At 36.5% G+C, this 19562-nt stretch overlaps 1 protein-coding gene across 1 annotated transcript in view; it reads right to left on the reverse strand.

The window, feature by feature from the left end:
* Positions 1–19562, reverse strand: part of LOC106882548 (low-density lipoprotein receptor-related protein 4) — a 457600-nt gene that overhangs the window by 68977 nt on the left and 369061 nt on the right. The window contains exons 7-9 of the mRNA XM_052968692.2: positions 14828–14947; positions 9876–9998; positions 2527–2643 (exon numbers count right to left, since the gene is read on the reverse strand). Of these exons, the coding sequence (XP_052824652.1) occupies positions 2527–2643; positions 9876–9998; positions 14828–14947 (360 nt within the window). The remainder of the gene's footprint in view (positions 1–2526; positions 2644–9875; positions 9999–14827; positions 14948–19562) is intronic.

The following is a 19562-nucleotide window of genomic DNA, read 5'->3' on the forward strand; positions in this document are numbered from 1 at the left end:
TGGATTCGAGTGGTCTCAGTGATAAAAAAGGTACAACACTGCAAGGACTTTGTGGACACTGACTGAAGAGGAAATTGACTGTGAATGATCTGTGTATCTTGTTTTTGTTCTGTTATTGCCTATTTTTCCACATGCTGTGCTTTGTTGGATTTCTGTTTGTTGTATTCTTTCTATCCTACCTGTGATTTATCCATGCAGTGTACTGTTGTTTACTTTGTTAAAATATACATACATACATATATATATATATATATATATATATATATATATATATATATATATATATATATATATATGTCCTTTATGGTCATGCCTCCACTTTCTCTCTCAGCTGAAAGGTCTTTACCTTGCAGGTGCCGGTGCCACATAAAATGCACTTGTGTTAGTGTCACATCAATGCACCCATGCCGGTGACATGTAAAAGTCACCCACTACACTCTGTAAAGTGGTTGGCATTAAGAAGGACATTCAACAGAAGAAACCATGTTAAAACAGGCAATTAGAGCCTGGGCAGCTCTCCAGCTCCAGTCAAACTGTCCAACCCATAACAGCATGGAAAATGAACATTAAACAACAATGATGATGATGATGATGATAAATACACACAAACGCACACATATAGGCACATATGTGGTTGAGAAGCTTATAGCTCAGGAATGTTTGGGAAAGGTGCAAAATGTAAACATTTACAGACTCATATGCCCACACAGTTATATAAGTACACATGTGTTTATGTTGTGTTAATGTAAATTCCTAATGTCATCACACCCATTCATATCGTAACTGAAAGAAAATGGAAGTAAATAAACTTTTTTAAGATAGGTGCAGGGTGTGGTTGTGTGGTAAGAAGCTTGCTTCCCAACCACATAGTTTTGGGTTCAGTCCCACTGCATGGCACCTTGGGCAAGTGTCTTCAACTATAACCTCAGGCCAAGCGAAGCCTTGTGAGCAGATTTGGTAGGTGTAAACTGGAAGAAGCCTGTTCCATATATGTGTGTGTGTGCATGCGTGCGTGTGTGTGTGTGTGTCTTCTTGTCTGACTTTGTCCCCCACCATTGCTTGACACCCAGTGTTGTTGTGTTTATGTCCCTGTAACTTAGTGGTTTGGCAAAATGAACTGATAGAATAAGTGCCAGGCTTAAGAAATGAATTTATATAAGTACTGGGGGTGATTCATTCAGTGTGTCTTTGTCTTTCAACCACCACTTGACACCTGGTGTTTCTTTATTAATGTACCCATAGCTTAGCAGTTCAACAAAATAGACTGATAGAATAAGTACCAGACTTTAAAAAACAAGCACCGGACCGATTTGTTTAACTAAAACCCTTCGAGATGGTGCTTCAGCACAGTGGCAGTCTAATGACTAAAGCAAATGTTTGTTGTTGGCACTCCGTTGCTTACGATGTCGAGGGTTCCAGTTGATCCGATCAATCGAACAGCCTGCTCGTGAAATTAACATGCAAGTGGCTGAACACTCCACAGACACGTGTACCCTTAACGTAGTTCTCGGGGATATTCAGCGTGACACAATGTGACAACGCAGACCCTTTGAATTACAGGCACAACAGAAACAGGAAGTAAGAGTGAGAGAAAGTTGTGGTGGAAGGGTACAGCAGGGTTTGCCACCATCCCCTGCTGGAGCCTTGTGGAGCTTTAGGTGTTTTCGCTCAATAAACACTCACAACGCCCGGTCTGGGAATCGAAACCGCGATCCTATGACCGCGAGTCCGCTGCCCTAACCACTGGGCCATTGCGCCTCCACCTAAAACAAATAAAAAGGTAATAAATAAATAAATAAAATAAAAGGATATTTATGGATTAGGCAGCAGAGTAAAGGCAGTTTTTAAGATCTTTTGCAAAACCTCTCAGTGTTTTTGAGAGTTGGAAGAGGTAAAGCAATTACAGATCATGAGTTATCTTTTGGGAGATCTGGACCAGATGCTTGTTACAGAATGAATGAAAAAAAACTCACCAAAAAGCACGCAAGAGCCAGATGGTAATGTTAAACGGGGAACAGAAGAGCAGATTAATTTTACGGTCAGTCCAAGAACATCAAAACTGTAATGACAGGTTTCTGTATAAAATATATATATATATAAGCACAGGCATGGCTGTGTGGTAAGAAGCTTGCTTCCCAATCACATAGTTTTGGGTTCAGTCCCACTGCATGGTACCTTGGGCAAGTGTCTTCTACTGTAGTCTCGGGTTGACCAAAACTTTGAGTGGATTTGGTAGATGGAAACTGAAAGAAACCCATGATATATATATGTGTGTATCTTTGTGTATGTCCCCCGCCACTGCTTGTCAACCGGTGTTGGTGTGTTTATGTCCCTATAACCTGGTGGTTTGGCAAAAAGAGACCAATAGAATAAGCACTAGGCTTAAAAAAGTAAGTCCTGGGATCGATTTGTTCAATTAAAACCCTTCAAGGTGGTGCCACAGCATGGCAGCAGTCAAATGACTGAAACAAGATAAAAGATAACAGAAACAAGTTTCAATAAACAAAAAAAGAAATATATACATACTACAATGCATTTCATCAGAGCCATCTTTACATTCGGAGAGTCCATTGCAAAGTTTATTGGCACCAATACATTTTCCTGATGTACATTGGAAGGAATTCTTGCTGCATTTCTCAATACCTGCCAAAAGATTCAAATTTATTTCACAAAACTATAATAAATAAATTCACAAATAAAGTAGAATAGTTTGGATTAGAAAATATAAACTTAAATAGTTGAGGCATCGGGTGGGGTTACACACAATTAACTTCAGTAGTTTTAGTCAACAACTCCTTCTCTACACAGAGATACACACACACACACACACACAGGAGGCTGGGAGAAATTCCTTTTTAGCAACTGTCAAAAAAACATTTACAAATGATTTCAACACATTCCAGTTTTATCAGTGTTTCTGTAATACCAAGTAGCATTGATGCCACTAGGGAATGCCTAGGTATTTAAGCCCTGACTGATCAGAACAGACATTAGCGCACGCACGCACGCGCACACACACACACAAACACTCTCACACTCCAAACACGCACGCACAAATGTGTACAAACTAGAAACAATAGTCTCGGTGGAGTTGCGTCCCTTGCCATTTGGAGCGAGAGTATATTGCATGTGTTTGTGTGTGTACCTCTTGTTTACATACACGCATGTTTGTACGTGTATCACACGTGCTCTCTTTTTCCCCCCGTTATTGTTTTTATTACAGTTTTTTAACCCCAGGCCAGATACGAGAGAGGTGATACATTCATATATATATGCCATAAGCTTTAAGCTTTTTCTCAGAAGTAAATTCCAAAGTAAACGTTTCTAGTAGAGAAGTAGAAGAGAACAGAAGCAGCGTATTACTTCATTACAAATCTAGGCATAACTACAGGGTTTTACCCCCCAGACTTTGGGAGGTCATAACTTTCAGAAAAATGAATATTTTTTAATGAAATTTTCTATGCATATAAAAACCCTGTAGTTATGCCCCAATTTTTTCTAAAACAGTAAGGTATGTTTTGAGAGAAATTAAGGCCGCAGTTTATGAGAGGTCAAGTAACTGTAGACCAGGAGTTCTCAAAGGGGACAAATTTGTGAAAAGATTGGGAATTTGTAGTAATAACAACCAATTGCCCTCAACTCGTGTAGTCTCGAAAGTGTGTGGAAAGCCTTTTGCTGTTTCCATTCGCTTATCGTTGTATGTATTTGATTTTAGAAAATGTTTGTAACCGGAAACAAATTTCGGGTAGGATTCTGAACTTGATACATAGGTAAGGGGCCACTGTGAAACTGTACTATAATTGAGTTACTTGTTAGAAAAAGCTAAACTAATTTCATTAAAAATGTAACGTAATATTAAATGAAACAGATGTTATACTAAGACACAAGGCCTGATATTTGAGTGAGAGAAGAGTCGATTATATTCATTTCAGTACTTCACTGGTACTTTATTCAACCGAACCTAGGAGGATAAGAGGCCAAGTTGACTGCTGTGAGAGGGAAATCTTTGAACTTTTTTGTTACCATATTTCTGTAGAAAATACCCAGCCTTTATCTCAATTAATTTTAAAATTAATGAACAATTTAGAAAGATAACTTTGTCATTATTAAATTCGTGTTTGGAACACAAATTAACAGGAAATTTTGATGGAAGGTTTTTAATTTAAGGCACTTTAAAACAGGAAGATTCCAACAGAGAATCAGGGGCGATCTCAGGCAGGCTCTTTCGTCGACGTCGTCGTTGTCATCATCATCATTATTTAACGTCCTTTTTCCATGCGTGGCATAGGTTGAATGGCTTGACAGGAACTGGCAAGGCCAGGAGCTGCACCACATTCCATAGTCTGTTTTGGCTTGGTTTCTATGGTTGGATGCCCTTCCTAATGCCAACCACTCCACAGAGTATACTGGGTGCTTTTTACATGGCACCAGCACTTACATCCACACTAATGCTTTATAAATGCCTCCTTGGTTTCAGGATCTCAATTCTGTTGTTGTGATACACGTCTAAAGTCAGATCTAGGGTATTCAACAACTTAAACTATCGTATTTACTCATATTTAAGCTTCCCCTACTTTATTTTAGTGTTAATCTTAATACACAAAATTTTCCAACATGGTTTTAACATTGCTTCATGCATGAACCACACCCCAGTTTTTTACAGTTGAAAAAAAAAGAAAGAAAAAGCTGGGACTTCTACACAAGTGACACTCCGTCAGTTATGACGATGAGGGTCCCAGGTGATTCAATCAACAGAACAGGCTGTGCATGAAATTAATGTGCAAGTGGCTGAGCACTTTATAGATATGCACATCCTAAATGTAGTTCTCACGGAGATTCCGCATGACACAGAATGTGACAAGGCTGACCCTTTGAATTACAGGTACTACTCATTTTTCCCAGCAGACTGAACTGGAGCAATATGGAATAAAATAACTAGCCCAAGGGTAAAATGCATCACTAGGAATTGAACTCATGACTGTAAGTCTGTGAACCAAATACCTTGACCATTAAGCCATGTGCCTTCATGAACTATATACAAGTAAATACGGTCTATTCTTCACAAAAGGTATGCCCTGGATATGATGAAGTAGTAAAATGGATGAGAAAGTTTGTCAACACCTTGTATAAACCCTCTCCAAACTTGCTTAAAACAATGTATAAAGCAAGGGTGGGGAAACTTTTTAGAGTGGCAGGCAGAAATTTCCTAAGAAAGAGGTTCGCGGGCAGATCACAAGTTCAAACTCTTATATCTGTGTAAATCTTGTATATATCCATGTATAATTTGATATACATTAATAAAGATAAGTTTACCACATTAAATTAACATGTAACATCTTCATTAATGCCGCCACTGAATTTAGGATGTTTATATTACTTATGGCGTTGTGTCTGGGGCAAGTCATTTTGCAGAGATTGTTCTGCCAATAACAACATACACACTGGTTATAGCTCACTTCCTCATCAACTGACAGATTTATCAAATTCATACACGTCTGTAGCCTTCTTAATTAGTTTTCTTTCACTGACAGTTTTGATCTCTTAGTGTTTGGTCTTTTATATATTGGCTGTTGCTCTTGGTGATGATGCTGATTCTATAAATGTAAATAGGCATACATATATCTATGATGTACATGTGTGTGTGTGAGAGTGTAGCTACCAAGCTGATATGTCTGTATGGTAATCAGCATCCATCTGTGCATATGCATGTGTGTGAATTTTTGTTAATACATTATTTTCTATTGTGCTGTCAATTGCACTAGATTTAATTTATAGTGTTAGCAGATAAGATGGTGTGGATATGTGGACATTGGTCATTATTTTGGTTTTATTGCAATTTATTTCCTTCATAGGATCCACATATTGCCATTACTAGTCTGTGTTATCTATATTAATGCTAGTAATTTGTGTATTAAACTTGCAAATCTGATCTAGTATATTAGACTGTCAGTCTACCTAGCTTAGTATGTTTGTATGTATATGTCATATATATATATATATATATATATATATATATATACAGACGTACAAGAGAGAGAGAAAGAGAGGGGGGGATTGATGTATGAGCATCAAAAAATATATATCTCTGGTAATTAAGAGCTCAATTAATAATATGTTATTAAACTCCAGTACTTTATTACAATGCAGTAAATCCAGGTGGAACAAACTTGCATGTATATACAGAGCTGGTTAATAAAGATCGTTTAGAACAACATGTTTAGAATAAAAAGCAGAAAAGCATAAATTTCACATACAATTCATAATTTAATTATGCTCAACAGCTGTTTCATTGGCAATAAACATCATTGTTTACAATGATTACATAATTAAGATACATAATTAATTTAAATAGATGTTGTCCTAAACTGTCAGGAGAATAATTCTCATACAACCAACATGGACTAAAAAGTCCTTAAGATATTTTCACCAATTTCTCAGACATGATTAGCAAAACTGGCAGACTATATAAATATTCTATCTTATAAAAAATTGTGTGCATTTTCCTTCTTTTGTTATATATATTTTTTTACTCCAACTCACCATGTGGGGAAAATCTCTTCAATAAAACTCCTAACTACTATATGAGTAAAAAATTGCACAGAAAGATGGCAAGGGAACATGTGAAATACATGAGAAAACAAAGACATGGACATGCTCATCCTTCATTAGTTACTGACCAAAAAATTGTCAAAGTTTCCTGCTATTATTAATAACATTGATCATTTTGGTGACATCAACAACAAAATGCTGCTGGGATAAGAGAGTGGACATAAAGAGTAGAATGAGACAAGTAGATAAGACAACATTAAGACAGGACATGTGTGGAGGCACAATGGCCCAGTGGTTAGGGCAGCGGACTCGCGGTTTCGATTCCCAGACCAGGCGTTGTGAGTGTTTATTGAGTGAAAACACCTAAAGCTCCACGAGGCTCCGGCAGGGGATGGTGGCGAAACCTGCTGTACTCTTTCACAACTTTCTCTCACTCTTTCTTCCTGTTTCTGTTGTGCCTGTAATTCAAAGAGTCAGTCTTGTCACACTGTGTCACACTGAATATCCCCGAGAACTACGTTAAGGGTACACGTGTCTGTGGAGTGCTTAGGCACTTGCACATTAATTTCACGAGCAGGCTGTTCCGTTGATCGGATCAACTGGAACCCTCGACGTCGTAAGCGACGGAGTGCCAACAACAACAATAACAACAAGACAAGACATGCACAACAGTAATGTTAATAGAGAAGGAAGTAGTCCTATAGGACTTCAGAAGGAAAGTAGTGAGATAGAAAGATAAGATGGAAAGAAAGGTAAACTAAGATAAACCAGGGCCTGAAGTAAAGGCACAGGCAGGAGCCAAAGAGACCATGGCAGATCAAGTAAGTGGTTGAGCAAAAAGAGGATGGGTGAAAGAAGAAAATGGAATGCTCACATACTACTATAAAGGGAGAGAAAATGAGTAATGAAAGGTAGAAAGGCAAAAGGTGGGGGGGAAGGGTGTATAAATAAGGTTTAGTGTTTAGGGCATTCAGCTCATGATCATAAGGTCTTGAGTTCAATACCCAATGGCATGTTGTGTCTCCTGAGCAAGTACTTTATTTCATGTTGCTCCAGTGCATTCAGCTGGCAAAAAGGAGTTGTACCTGTAATTCACAGGGTCAACCTTGTCACATACTGTGTCATGCTGAATCTTCCTGAGATCTATGTAAAGGGTACGCATGTCTGTGGAGTACTCAACCACTTGCACATTAATTTCATGAGCAAGCTGTTTCGTTGGTCAGGTCAATTGGAACACTTGTCATAACTGATGAAGTTCCATTTATGTGTGTGTGTGTGTGTAGGAGACATGGCTGTGTGATTATGAAGTTCACTTCACAACTGACTGGTTGTGAATTCAGCCCTGCCACATGGCACTTTGGTCAAATGTCTGAATTGAGTGAATTTGGTATACAGAAATGGTGTGGAAATTCATTGTATGTGTGGGTGAGTCTGCAAGTGTGCACGTTTGTGTTTCACTGCTCGACAACATGTGCAGACATGTTTACATCTCCCTGACTTAGCAGTTCGACAAAACAGATCAATATAGTAAGTACCAGATTTTAAATAAGTACTGCAGTCAATTTCATTATCAACAACAACAAAACAAAACCTTCAAGCCACAATCTACTGACCAGAAATGAGTAAAAGACTAAAAACATTGGTTTATATTATTACACTGCAGTATAGGTGAGAGAAGGGTCTATTTTTATTGTGGGAACAATGAAAAGAGACAGGTGCCATGCTCTGCCAATACACCGTGGAGAAAATTGACAGCTCAGTGAAGAACATTGGAATAGTAATCCTGTTTACCTAGTGACAGAATCTAACACTCTGACACGTTACCAAATCCATCTGTAGGTGGAAAGACAGATACAGCTTCAATAGAAAGATATGTGGAGTTAGAACTTCCCCTATACGCCTCCGTCTCTGCAATAATACACAATAGTAAGTACTAGCGGGACCCACGAATATTTCACAGAATTAATGGTAAATTTATTGGGTTATTTCTGAAAAATTTATCCCAAAAGCCTGAAAGTGTAGCCTGTGTTGTGTCTGTATGAAAAAATAGCTGCTCATCTGTTACTCATTGAAAAGTGAAGGAAATTGGAATACAATGATTACTTAATGCATTTTATATACTTTATGTACAATTTTATAGACTTAATACACAACACTTTCCCTCTTTCTCTCCTTTTTCTTTTTCCCTCTTTTTCTCTTGCTTTTTGTCTTTTCCTTTAATTAAAGGAAAAAAACTTAATTAAAAAAAAAAATTACACATTTCACTCACCACCATCCTCCCCCTTTATCTAATCACATGACAGCATTACGGAAGGGCTAAGTAACGAAGGAACAAACAGAATTATTATAAGATACTCCCACTTAGAGATAGTATGCAATATTTCAGAGACCATACAGTGAAGTAAGGAATATAATATAATATAATGATATAAAAATAGTCTGCATGGGGACTAAAGTGGCAAAAATATATAATCAAACACCTGCACAATTTAATGCAATATACAATATAAGATATACATATTAAAACACAATTAACTAACAGTAAGACAAACAGACAAATTGACAATGGTGACATCATGAAAGGAATGAGATACCAAGGCAGTGTGTTGCAAAGTGTGTGAATGTCACTAGTGCTGTCTGCTACACGGAAATGCGATAGCAAAAATTTCAGGTTGTGCCTGCTAGTTGACATTAGCTCTATTTTTTTGTTCATTACTGGTTTGGAGTAGTTTATAACGTGTTTTTTTTTTTTGTTTTCAGTCAATCATATACTGCACTGTTTCAAACAATTACTGTCTGGCTCTATCCAAAATCGGACATGCAACATCAAGGGACCCACTTTGATTGTTCTTCCAAATGTGTTTCGAGATTCATATACTGTTTTCTTTGTGTGATGTTGGAAAAGCATCATATCCTGGTATTGTAGGATGTTTTTTGTTAAACCAATGTAAGACACAATACTATTATATATTTTGCAGCTGCAGTGGCCAATATATGTCAATTAACATGTTTTCTCACGCACACACACACAAGAACATAGATAAATACACACCCACATATAGCTGAAACTTATGCTTGTTATCAGCTTCACTGACCAATTCTGCTAGCAAGACATCAGAAATATACTAGAGACAGGTAATTGAAATATATGACAGACAAGAATGTTTCTAGCTTGAATTTGGCATTTGAACTCATAATCTTTCTGAAGAATTTACTGTTGTTTCAAAATATTCTTTGGATTGCTGAAATTAATTCTCAACTGACACGTAACCCATGTCAGGTGGACAGCTGAGAAAAAGAGAAGTGAAAGATATGAAAATTAATACCTTTTTCGCAGTTTTCTTCATCTGAGTGATCTGAACAATCAGGATGACGATCACACTTCCAAGACATTTCAATACACTGACCATTCTTGCATTGAAACTTATTGCCAGTACAGCTGGGTGATGCTAGTTAAGAAAGAAATGGGGAAGAAAAAAAAAACAAAAGATATTAAGAGCTTAAAATGAGTCATAAGATTTTACTATAAAAATAACAGATTTACTAAGACTTTTTATTTATGGCATTTGAAAAATATCATTTGTTGGTATATATATTGTCAGATGTTTTTTTGTTAAACCAAAGTAAGACATAGTACTACTATATTTTTTACACTTGTAGTGGCCAACATACATCAATAAACATGTAGTCATACATACATAAATACACACACACATAAGTATACATATACACAGCATGGAAGGCAGATGTTAAACGATGATGATGATGATGATTTTATATATATATATATATATATATATATATACACATACATATATCACGTACACCGCAAACACAAATTCACATATAGACCGATACTTATATATTTATATATTTTTTTTCAGTTTCACTTACCAATTCTGCTAGAAGACATTAGAAATATACCACAGAGAGAGGTAATTGAAAAATTTACCTCATCTTCAGAAATAAAATTTTTTATTTTTATATCATTTGTGGTATCTAGTTACAGTTTCATTTTCTGAGTTCAAATCCTGCCAGGGCTAATTTTGTGTTTCATTCTTCTGGGATCAATAAAATCACTTCTGTCATACCACACAACAAATCATCTGTTGGCCTTGTGCAAGAGTTAAAAATCAATATCTATTTTGGGAAAATAATAGTAATATATTTTGTTGTATCCCAGGAGGATCCATATGCCAATAACAAGCACACATTAAGGAGGTTGTGAACGGTGACAAAAGAATTTTGACAAACTGATTGACTAAACAATTCACCTAGCAATTCATTAGTTAGTTGATTAAATAACCAATCGACAAATAATAATAAAGAAGTCCACACTGTAAAGGGATTGGCATTTGGAAGGGCATCCAGCTGTAAAAACCTTGCCAAAACTGACCTTGCCTGTGTTTGTGCCATGTAAAAAGCACTAAGTCCACTCTGCTGCTTGGCTGGTGTTAGGAAGGGCATCCAGCCATAAAAACCCTGCCAAAACAGAGACACATGTCTGGTGCAGGCTCCTGCTTGGCCAGTTCTTGTCAAACTGTCCAACCCATGCCAGTATGGAAGGTGCATGTTAAATGATGATGATGATGAAGAAGTGAAAATGAGTCTGTGTGTGTGTGTGTGTGTTTAATATTGGTATAATGAACCCCCAAGATACAACAAAATCTCCTTCCAACACACAAGTTCACCTCAAGAATCTTGGAAACCAAATACAAAAACAAAATGAAATATTCCTCAGAGTCTTCTGGAAATATATAATCTGTTTAAAACTGACTTGAATGCAAGGAGAAATGCACCAAGTAATCAAATGGAAAACTTGCATTGCTAGGGGGTCAATCTTGCTTTCCTTGCCTCTAAAATTTCTAAAATAGATACCAGTAATGGTACATATACAATTTTGCTTGTACAAATTTACATTAATGCTTAAAAAATGTCATTTATAGTAGCAATGTCACATCAGTGAAGATTAGAGCCTTTGTTTAGCTTGTATGACATTCCTGACAACATTGTCTGTTTCCCTTCAAGTCTTCTTTTTCAACAATTACTAAGCCTCATAAAGTAAAAACAGGGTCGCCTTCCCCCCCACCCCCACCCCTTATCTCTTGCCATAATACGTGGAGGGCATTACAAGTGAATGGAGCCAAAGTCTCCAGGAACAACTTCTTGAAACAATAAAACAGAAGTGGAGAGGAGAAGAGAGAGATTGGAATCTTAGTTCAATATTTTGTATTTTGCATTGATTGTGACTTTTACACTGAGTAATCAAATGTTGTATCATGCGGATAGCACTGGCAAAACTTAATTGTACAAGACTTTCAGGTTCATTACATTTAATTAACACTAATTAGAATAAGCAAACATAACTTTCCTTTAACGATATGTAAAGGTTTACAGTCACTGCCTGCCTGCCTGCTGTTGGTTCTGAATGCAATGATGGACAGTATAGTGAACCGTAACTTTTCATATTACAGACAAGTCACTAATAGAAAACATTCTTGATGGCAGCAAAAACATAATGAGTCATTGTAGAAAGCAGTGTTCCAATGAAAACATGATTGGGTAATGAGGTGATCATGTTATCATCATCATCACCAGCACTACCACCACTATTTTTAACATCTGTTTTTCCATGCTACCATGGGTTAGACAGTGCCCTGGGAATGACTTTAACATGTTTACTGCCATGGCCTGTTACTGCAACTCACCAGTGATGCCATGTATTTCATGTGAGCATATTGCATACTATTTGATTTCAAGGAAATGTCATTCATTTGCATTTTTACAATATTTCATTATTAAACTTTAATATTTAGCACACATGTTCTCTAAACCCTTTAGCTTTCAGATTACTTTGTCAAATGTATTGCTTATTTATTCACATTGTTTTGAATAGCTTCAAGATTTCAGTGATGTGATTGTTTATTTTTAGAGTGACATTGTAGGGCAAGTGCAAGAGGCCAAGTCTCACTGGTTTCAACATGAAATAAGTAGAATATTTTGGCTGGATATGGCCAGTTTAAATGCTAAAGGGTTAAATACCCATGAAAACCATGCTAAAGATACAGAATAAAATATTTTCTCACCGGTGATGAATATGGCAGTTGTGTCAAATTTGCAATGAACCACAAAGGGTACATGCGATGCTTAACAGGAGTTCCAAGATTTTTGAGAAGTATGGAACCAGCACTCAACCACTAGTGACCCAGAATTGTAGCAGCGCCAGTTAGGGCCCCAGCTATAGGTTAATTGGCAGGTCAATCAGGCAAATGGCTAAGGAGTGGGGTTTGGTGTCAAACTTACCTACAGTAAACCCTAATCAGGAATTGGAGCCCCTGAGACAGTTCAATGTTGTCTATCTCTCATTCTGGCAACTCAATGCAATGTTGCTTGTGCCAAATTGTAATGGCCATGCTATTCCTTTGGATCCATCATTGACACGGAGAGTGGGGAACACACTGCATGGGCAACAACATGTCTTCCATACCATACCACTCAATCCTAGACCCTATTAAACACTCTAAACTGGAGAGATAGAACAGGACTGCTCCAGTGAGGGGTGGACAACTAGGACCTTTATCTATGGTCATTAATGGCCAGTGGAGGCCTCAGATGGGTTGGACAAGTCTTCTCTACTTTAGTGTCTCACCACTTGTTTCAGTCCTTTATCACCTCCTTCATAAGCCTTCAACCTCCGGAGATCAGTTTCCACCACATCTTCCCATGTTTTCTTCTTTTGCAGATGCCTTCCACTGAGATCCTTTAGCACTTCTTTACTCAACTTTGTTTCTCCATATGCATCATGTCTAAACCACCAATATATTCGCATCTCTTTACCATAACAACTAATTTATTTCATACTCAATTTTTCTCTTGGCTCAGTTTTGCTCCATCATTTCTTTCCCAGCATCACATCATCTCACAAATTTACATAAACAAAGTTATTGTAACATATGTATCTCCTAAACAACGTTTCTAATATTCTTATACAAACATATAAATGTATGCAGAAGTAGAATAAATGAAAAATTATGGTACTGAACTAACAGCATACAGTTCTTGGATTGAAATCCATAGTAACATTTTGTTTTATCTTTGGGTGTTTGCACTTAATTCTGATCTTCTGGGAATGTTACTTAACGTATATTCCAAAAGTAGATTTATCAGTCATCTGTTTAATATCATGACACCAGTCACTAATCAACTAAATACTAATCTTACTGTCAAATTTGAGACAATTCTAACTTTTATGTTCAGCTAATACCTTGTCCTACTATATGCTCAAAACATAAACCTAGAGTTTAAACTTTAACATCATAAAACTGTAGCTAAACATAAGCTCTTTATACAAAATACTAGCCTTTGGTATTACAGAAATGGAACTAAAAGCTAGCCCTCAACATCATAAAACTGGAACTAAACACAAGCTCTTCACTAGCCTTTACAACACTCAGTGCTTAAAAGACATCTTAAATTGATTATATTTGCAAATAACTATAGAAATCTATATACGTGTGTGTACACATGTATACAACTATGTTTACCATATATACAAGTGTGAGGCTGTTTTGTTGCAGATGAATGCCTGTTCAATTTATATTTACATAAAGATGCAAGAATATATATATACAGATATATGTAAATGATTCATTTTTGTCAGTTTGACAATGAATATTCAGTTGTTCAAAGGATGAAATTACAAACACATTGAATTATAGAATACCAAGTAGCTGAGTATTCAACAGGAAGAATCTTGCAAATGGACACACAGAGCTCTTTGAATTTCCACCTACATTCAATCCATCCATGCCAGTATAGAGAAGCACACATAAAACAATAATATATTTTAATGATATAAATAAATAATGATAAATATATACTTATCTCATGATGAATATTAATAACAATATCTAGCTTAGACATAAAGCCATACATTTTGGAAGAAGGAAGAATAGATTAACTTGATCTCACAACTTGATTTGTATTTATTTCATCAAGCCCGAAAGGATAAATAGAAATGTCAACCTTAGCATGACTTGAACTCAGAATGTAAAATTACTTGACTAAACACCACAGGTATTTTGCTCATTATCTACCAACTCTACAAACCTACACTCTTACGATAAAAATAAATGATGATAAATATATATAGAAAAATCATTAACCCCAGAAATAGGATTATTATTATTTAGCTATTCATTTATACAATACACCTCAATTAATAGGATAACGAATATATAAATAATATACTTATAAGAATATATAATAATATACTTACAACAGTCAAATTCATCAGATTTATCATGGCAGTCAGATTCTCCATCACATCTCCAAGTTCCATTGATACAAACACCATTCTCACAACGGAATTCTCCAGGATGGCACAAGGTTGCATTACCTGGAATAATAATAATAATAATAATAATAATAATAATAATGATGATGATGATGATGTCATATTTTGGAACAAGTCCAGAAATTTCTGGGGGAGGGGATAAGTCAATTAGATCGACCCCAGTGCTCAACTGGTATTTATTTAATTGACCCTGAAAAGATGGAAGGCAGAATTTGAACTCAGAACATAAAGATGGATGAAATGCTGCTAAGCATTTTGCCCAGCATGCTAATGATTCTGCCAGCTCGCTGCCTTCATAATAATAATAATAATAATCCTTACTACTAAAGGGCACAAGGCCTGAAATTTGGTGGAAGGGGACTAGTTGATTTCATCAACCCCAGTGTTTCACTGGTACTTAATTTATCAACTCTGAAAGGATGTAAGTTCAAAGTTGATCTCGGCAGAATTTGAATTCAGAATGAAAACACGGACGAAATGCCACGAAGCATTTTGCCTGTCATACTAATAGTCCTTTCTACTAGTCAATTACATCGACCCCAGTGCTCAACTGGTATTTATTTCATCAACTCCAAAAGTATGAAAGACAAAGTCAACCTCGGTGAAACTTGAACTCAGAACATAAAGCTGGAAGAGATACTACTCAGAATTTCATTCAGTCTGGTAATGGTTATTCCAGCTCACCGCCTTAATAATAATAGTTTGAAATCTTGGTACAAAGCTCAATATGATTCATCCCAGTATTTAACTGGTACATATGTTATCAGCCCTGAAAGGACAAAGGGCAAAGTTGACCATGGCAGTATTTGAATTCCAAATGTAAAAGAGTCGGAAGAAATACCACTAAGCACTTTGTCAAAGATGCTAATGATTCTGCTAGTTAGACACAAAGCCAGAAATTTGGAATGAAGGGGTTAGTTGATTAGATCAATTGTAGTACTTCACTGTTACTTCATTTTATCAGACCCAAAAAGATGAAAAGTAAAGTTGACCTCAGCAAGGTTTGAACTCAGAATATAAAGAACCAGAATAAACACTGTAGTGTACTTTGTCTGACATTCTGATGATTCTGCTAATCTACTACCACTACCACTAATAATAATAATCATTTCTACTATAGGCACAAGGCCTGAAATTTAGGGGAGGGGTATTGTCGATTACATTGACCCTAGTGTTTCACTTGTACTTAATTTATTGACCCTGAAAGGATGAAAGACAAAGTTGACTTTGGCGGAATTTGAACTCAGAACGTAACGATGGATGAAATACCATTAAGCATTTTGTACAGCGTGCTGATGATTCTGCTAGCTCATTGCCATAACAACAACAACACCAAAAACAACAATGGTCAAACCATCCAACCCATGCCAGCATGGAGAATGGATGTTAAATGATGATGATGATGATGATGAACAACAATAACAACAACAACAGCAATAATAAAACATTTCTAAAGATTTATAATATAAGGAAAATACAAGATTATAGAGAGAGGGAGAGTGAATGCAAGAGAGAAAACAACTTGTGATTTCATACATTTAATTGCATGCAATATTACAAAAAGAAATTTTATGTATGAGAGCTTATTCTTATTATTTTATTTCATCTTTATTTTATTTTTTTCCCAAATGTTAAATCACAGAAATCTGGGGTTTTTTTGCTGCCAAAATACTTCAAGAAATTTGGCAAGTCATAAGAAGAATAAAAAAAGGAAAAAAAAAATTGGAAGAAAGTAAAAAAATAAACATGAGACATAAAAAAAAAATTTCAGATAATTATTTCTCATTCTCACTTTCCCCACTAAACCCACCACCCACACAACACACACGTGAAAATGTGAAACAATATTTATCCATTAAGATTTTCAATAAGATTGAGAGGGAGTTGAGCATTTATTGCTTTTTTTCTTTCTTTTATAGTATATAACATTAGACACAGGCAGATTTACAATAATTGGTTGAGATTGACCTCACTAATCTTAAATAAGTTTCTAATCTCTCAGTCAAGAGTTAATAACTATTATCTTACAACTGTTCTAGCAAATCTGGCTGTTGGCAGCCAGCTTCAAATAATTTCAGATAAAGACGAAGCTAAGGAGACTTCGACTTGCATCGAAAAAAGAATCATAAAATCTATATATTTGTATCATGCAGGTACATACATACATACATACACACACACATGTGCGTGCATGTATGAATAGTCAGATTTTGACTCCATCTTCAATCACCTATTTGTTTCAATCACTTATTTGTTTCAATCATTGGACTGTGGCCATGCTGGGGCACCGCCTTGAAGGGTTTAGTCGAACGAATCACCCACAGCACTTATTTCTTAAGCCTGGTGCCTATTCTACCAGTGTCTTTCACCGTTCCACTAAGTTACGGGGACGTAAACAAACCAACACTAGCTGTCAAGCGATGGTGAAGGACAAATACAAACATCAACACACACACACACATGTACATTTGCATACAATGGACTTCCATACAGTTTCTCTCAAACAAATTCACTCACAAAGCATTGGCTTGCCTTGATCTATAGCAGAAGGCACTTGACCAAAGTGCCATTCAACGGGGCTGAACCTGAAACCCTATGCCTGCACCCAGTATTTATTATTGTTTTAACATCTTTTCAGTCAGTGGAGAAAATAGTGTCTGTGACACTTTGCAGGAAGAAGAAAGAAGAAAGTATTCATGAACCTAACTCAAAGCCCAAATGCTTGCAACAGAGTGGACCCCACTAAAGGAATCCAAAGTATGAGGTCATAAGCATTAAACTGGGCAATGGATTAAGCCAATCACCTAAAGAAGCATAGCAGGTTTTGAACTCAATGCAAAGAGTTGGAATATATTATAGTGGTCAGATATTCCTGCAGAGTTGCTGATCTGCCAACCTAGATTGGTACATTTTTTCATCAATGTAGAAACAGTGAAAGGTGAAGTTAATCTTGGCAGGATTTGAACTCAGAGTGCAGTGGGTTGGAACCAATAGTGAGGCATGCTATACAAAGCCCAAACAATTCTACTAATTCACCACCAGTATCATTATCATCATCATTTTGTGTCAGTTTTCCATGATGGCATGGGTGAGACAGTTTGACAGGGGTTGGTAAGCTGGCATGGTTTCTACAGCTGGGTGCCCTTCCTAACACCAACCACTACACAGTGTACTGGGTGTCTTTTATGTATCACCAGCACAGGTGCCTTTTACATGTCACCAGCCTTCAGCCTCCTACCTCATAGCTATCCATCACATGTGTTAGTACGGACATGTCCTTTGTCTCCCACTAGAGTATTCTATCAGGGCTTTATTCTCATCCGATTCAGCAGCTATGAACTGGAAGAGGCCTCGTGGCAGGCTCCACACCAAATGACTGGATGTGATTAAGGAAAATCTCCAGAGGCTTGACATCACTTTGGAGGATGGAGAGGAGCTGGCATGGGACCCCCAGCAATGAAGAGCACTAGTGGACCTGGTCATCTCTATGCATGATGACATCTCTGGGACCACTAACCTGGGATGACCCCAGCCCCATCAAGCAATAGCCTGAAGCAAGCAAGCATATATATATATAAAATACATAACTGATTTAAATGAGTCTGGGAAGCATAATCAATAAAAAAGGCATAATAGATCGGAGTATAAAAACAAGGATTGAGAAAGCTATAGTTGCATTCAGAATGCTGAGACCCACCTGGAGATCATGGACCTTGTCAGCAGCAAATACAAAATTCATGATCTTTAATACAAACATGAAAACAATTCATCTGTATGCCTATGAAATGTAGCAATTCACAAAATTCTCTGTTGAAAAGCTCCAAATACCTGTGAATAGATGTCCCTGGAACATCCTTTTTGGTCAGATGACAAGACAAACTCATTAAGAAAGCCTTGTGGGAACAGGTAAATCAACTACCTATTGAAACCCAGATCAAGAAGATAAAATGAGGTTGACTGGGACACACCCTATGGAAACCTGTTTCCAACATTACAAGGTAAGCCCTTAATGCTGTAAGTCTAATTTATTCTAATGGTTTTTTACCATTTGAATTATTCTAAATTGCTTAGTCAGAGAAAGAAAAGTAACATCTAAAAATTAATGAGAAGAAATGAGAGGAAAAGAAGAATTAGCCTCAAACCAGAGACCTGACTTGAATATTTGCAATGGAGTAAACTTCACTAAAGGCACTCAAGATGAAAGTATTAAGTAAATGTGTGTGTGTTTGTACATAAATATATGTATATATACATACATACACACACAAATATATACAATGAGCTTTTTTAGTTTCCATCTAGCAAATCCACCCACAAAGCTTTGGTTAGCCAGTGACTATAGTAAAAGATACTTGCTCAAGGTGCCAAATAGCAGGACTGAACCAACAAATACATGGTTGGGAAGCAAACTTCTTAACCATATAGCCATGCCATATATATGTATATACCATGAAGACCCATGTAATTTACTCACTTTTTTCCACAAAAATAAAAAATAAACTTTAGTCGGTACATAAATTACAGGAGCAGATTGTTTCTAGAATTTTTTTGAAATTTTTTTTGTTGCAAAATGACATCCTAAACATAAACATTCATACTAGAAGTTGACCCATTTAATTTACAGAAAAAAATAATGGCTTAAATATAACGAAGTTGA

This window comes from Octopus bimaculoides, chromosome 6 (genome assembly GCF_046866305.1).
Source record: "Octopus bimaculoides isolate indiv1 chromosome 6, ASM4686630v1, whole genome shotgun sequence".
Taxonomy (NCBI): Eukaryota; Metazoa; Mollusca; class Cephalopoda; order Octopoda; family Octopodidae; genus Octopus; species Octopus bimaculoides.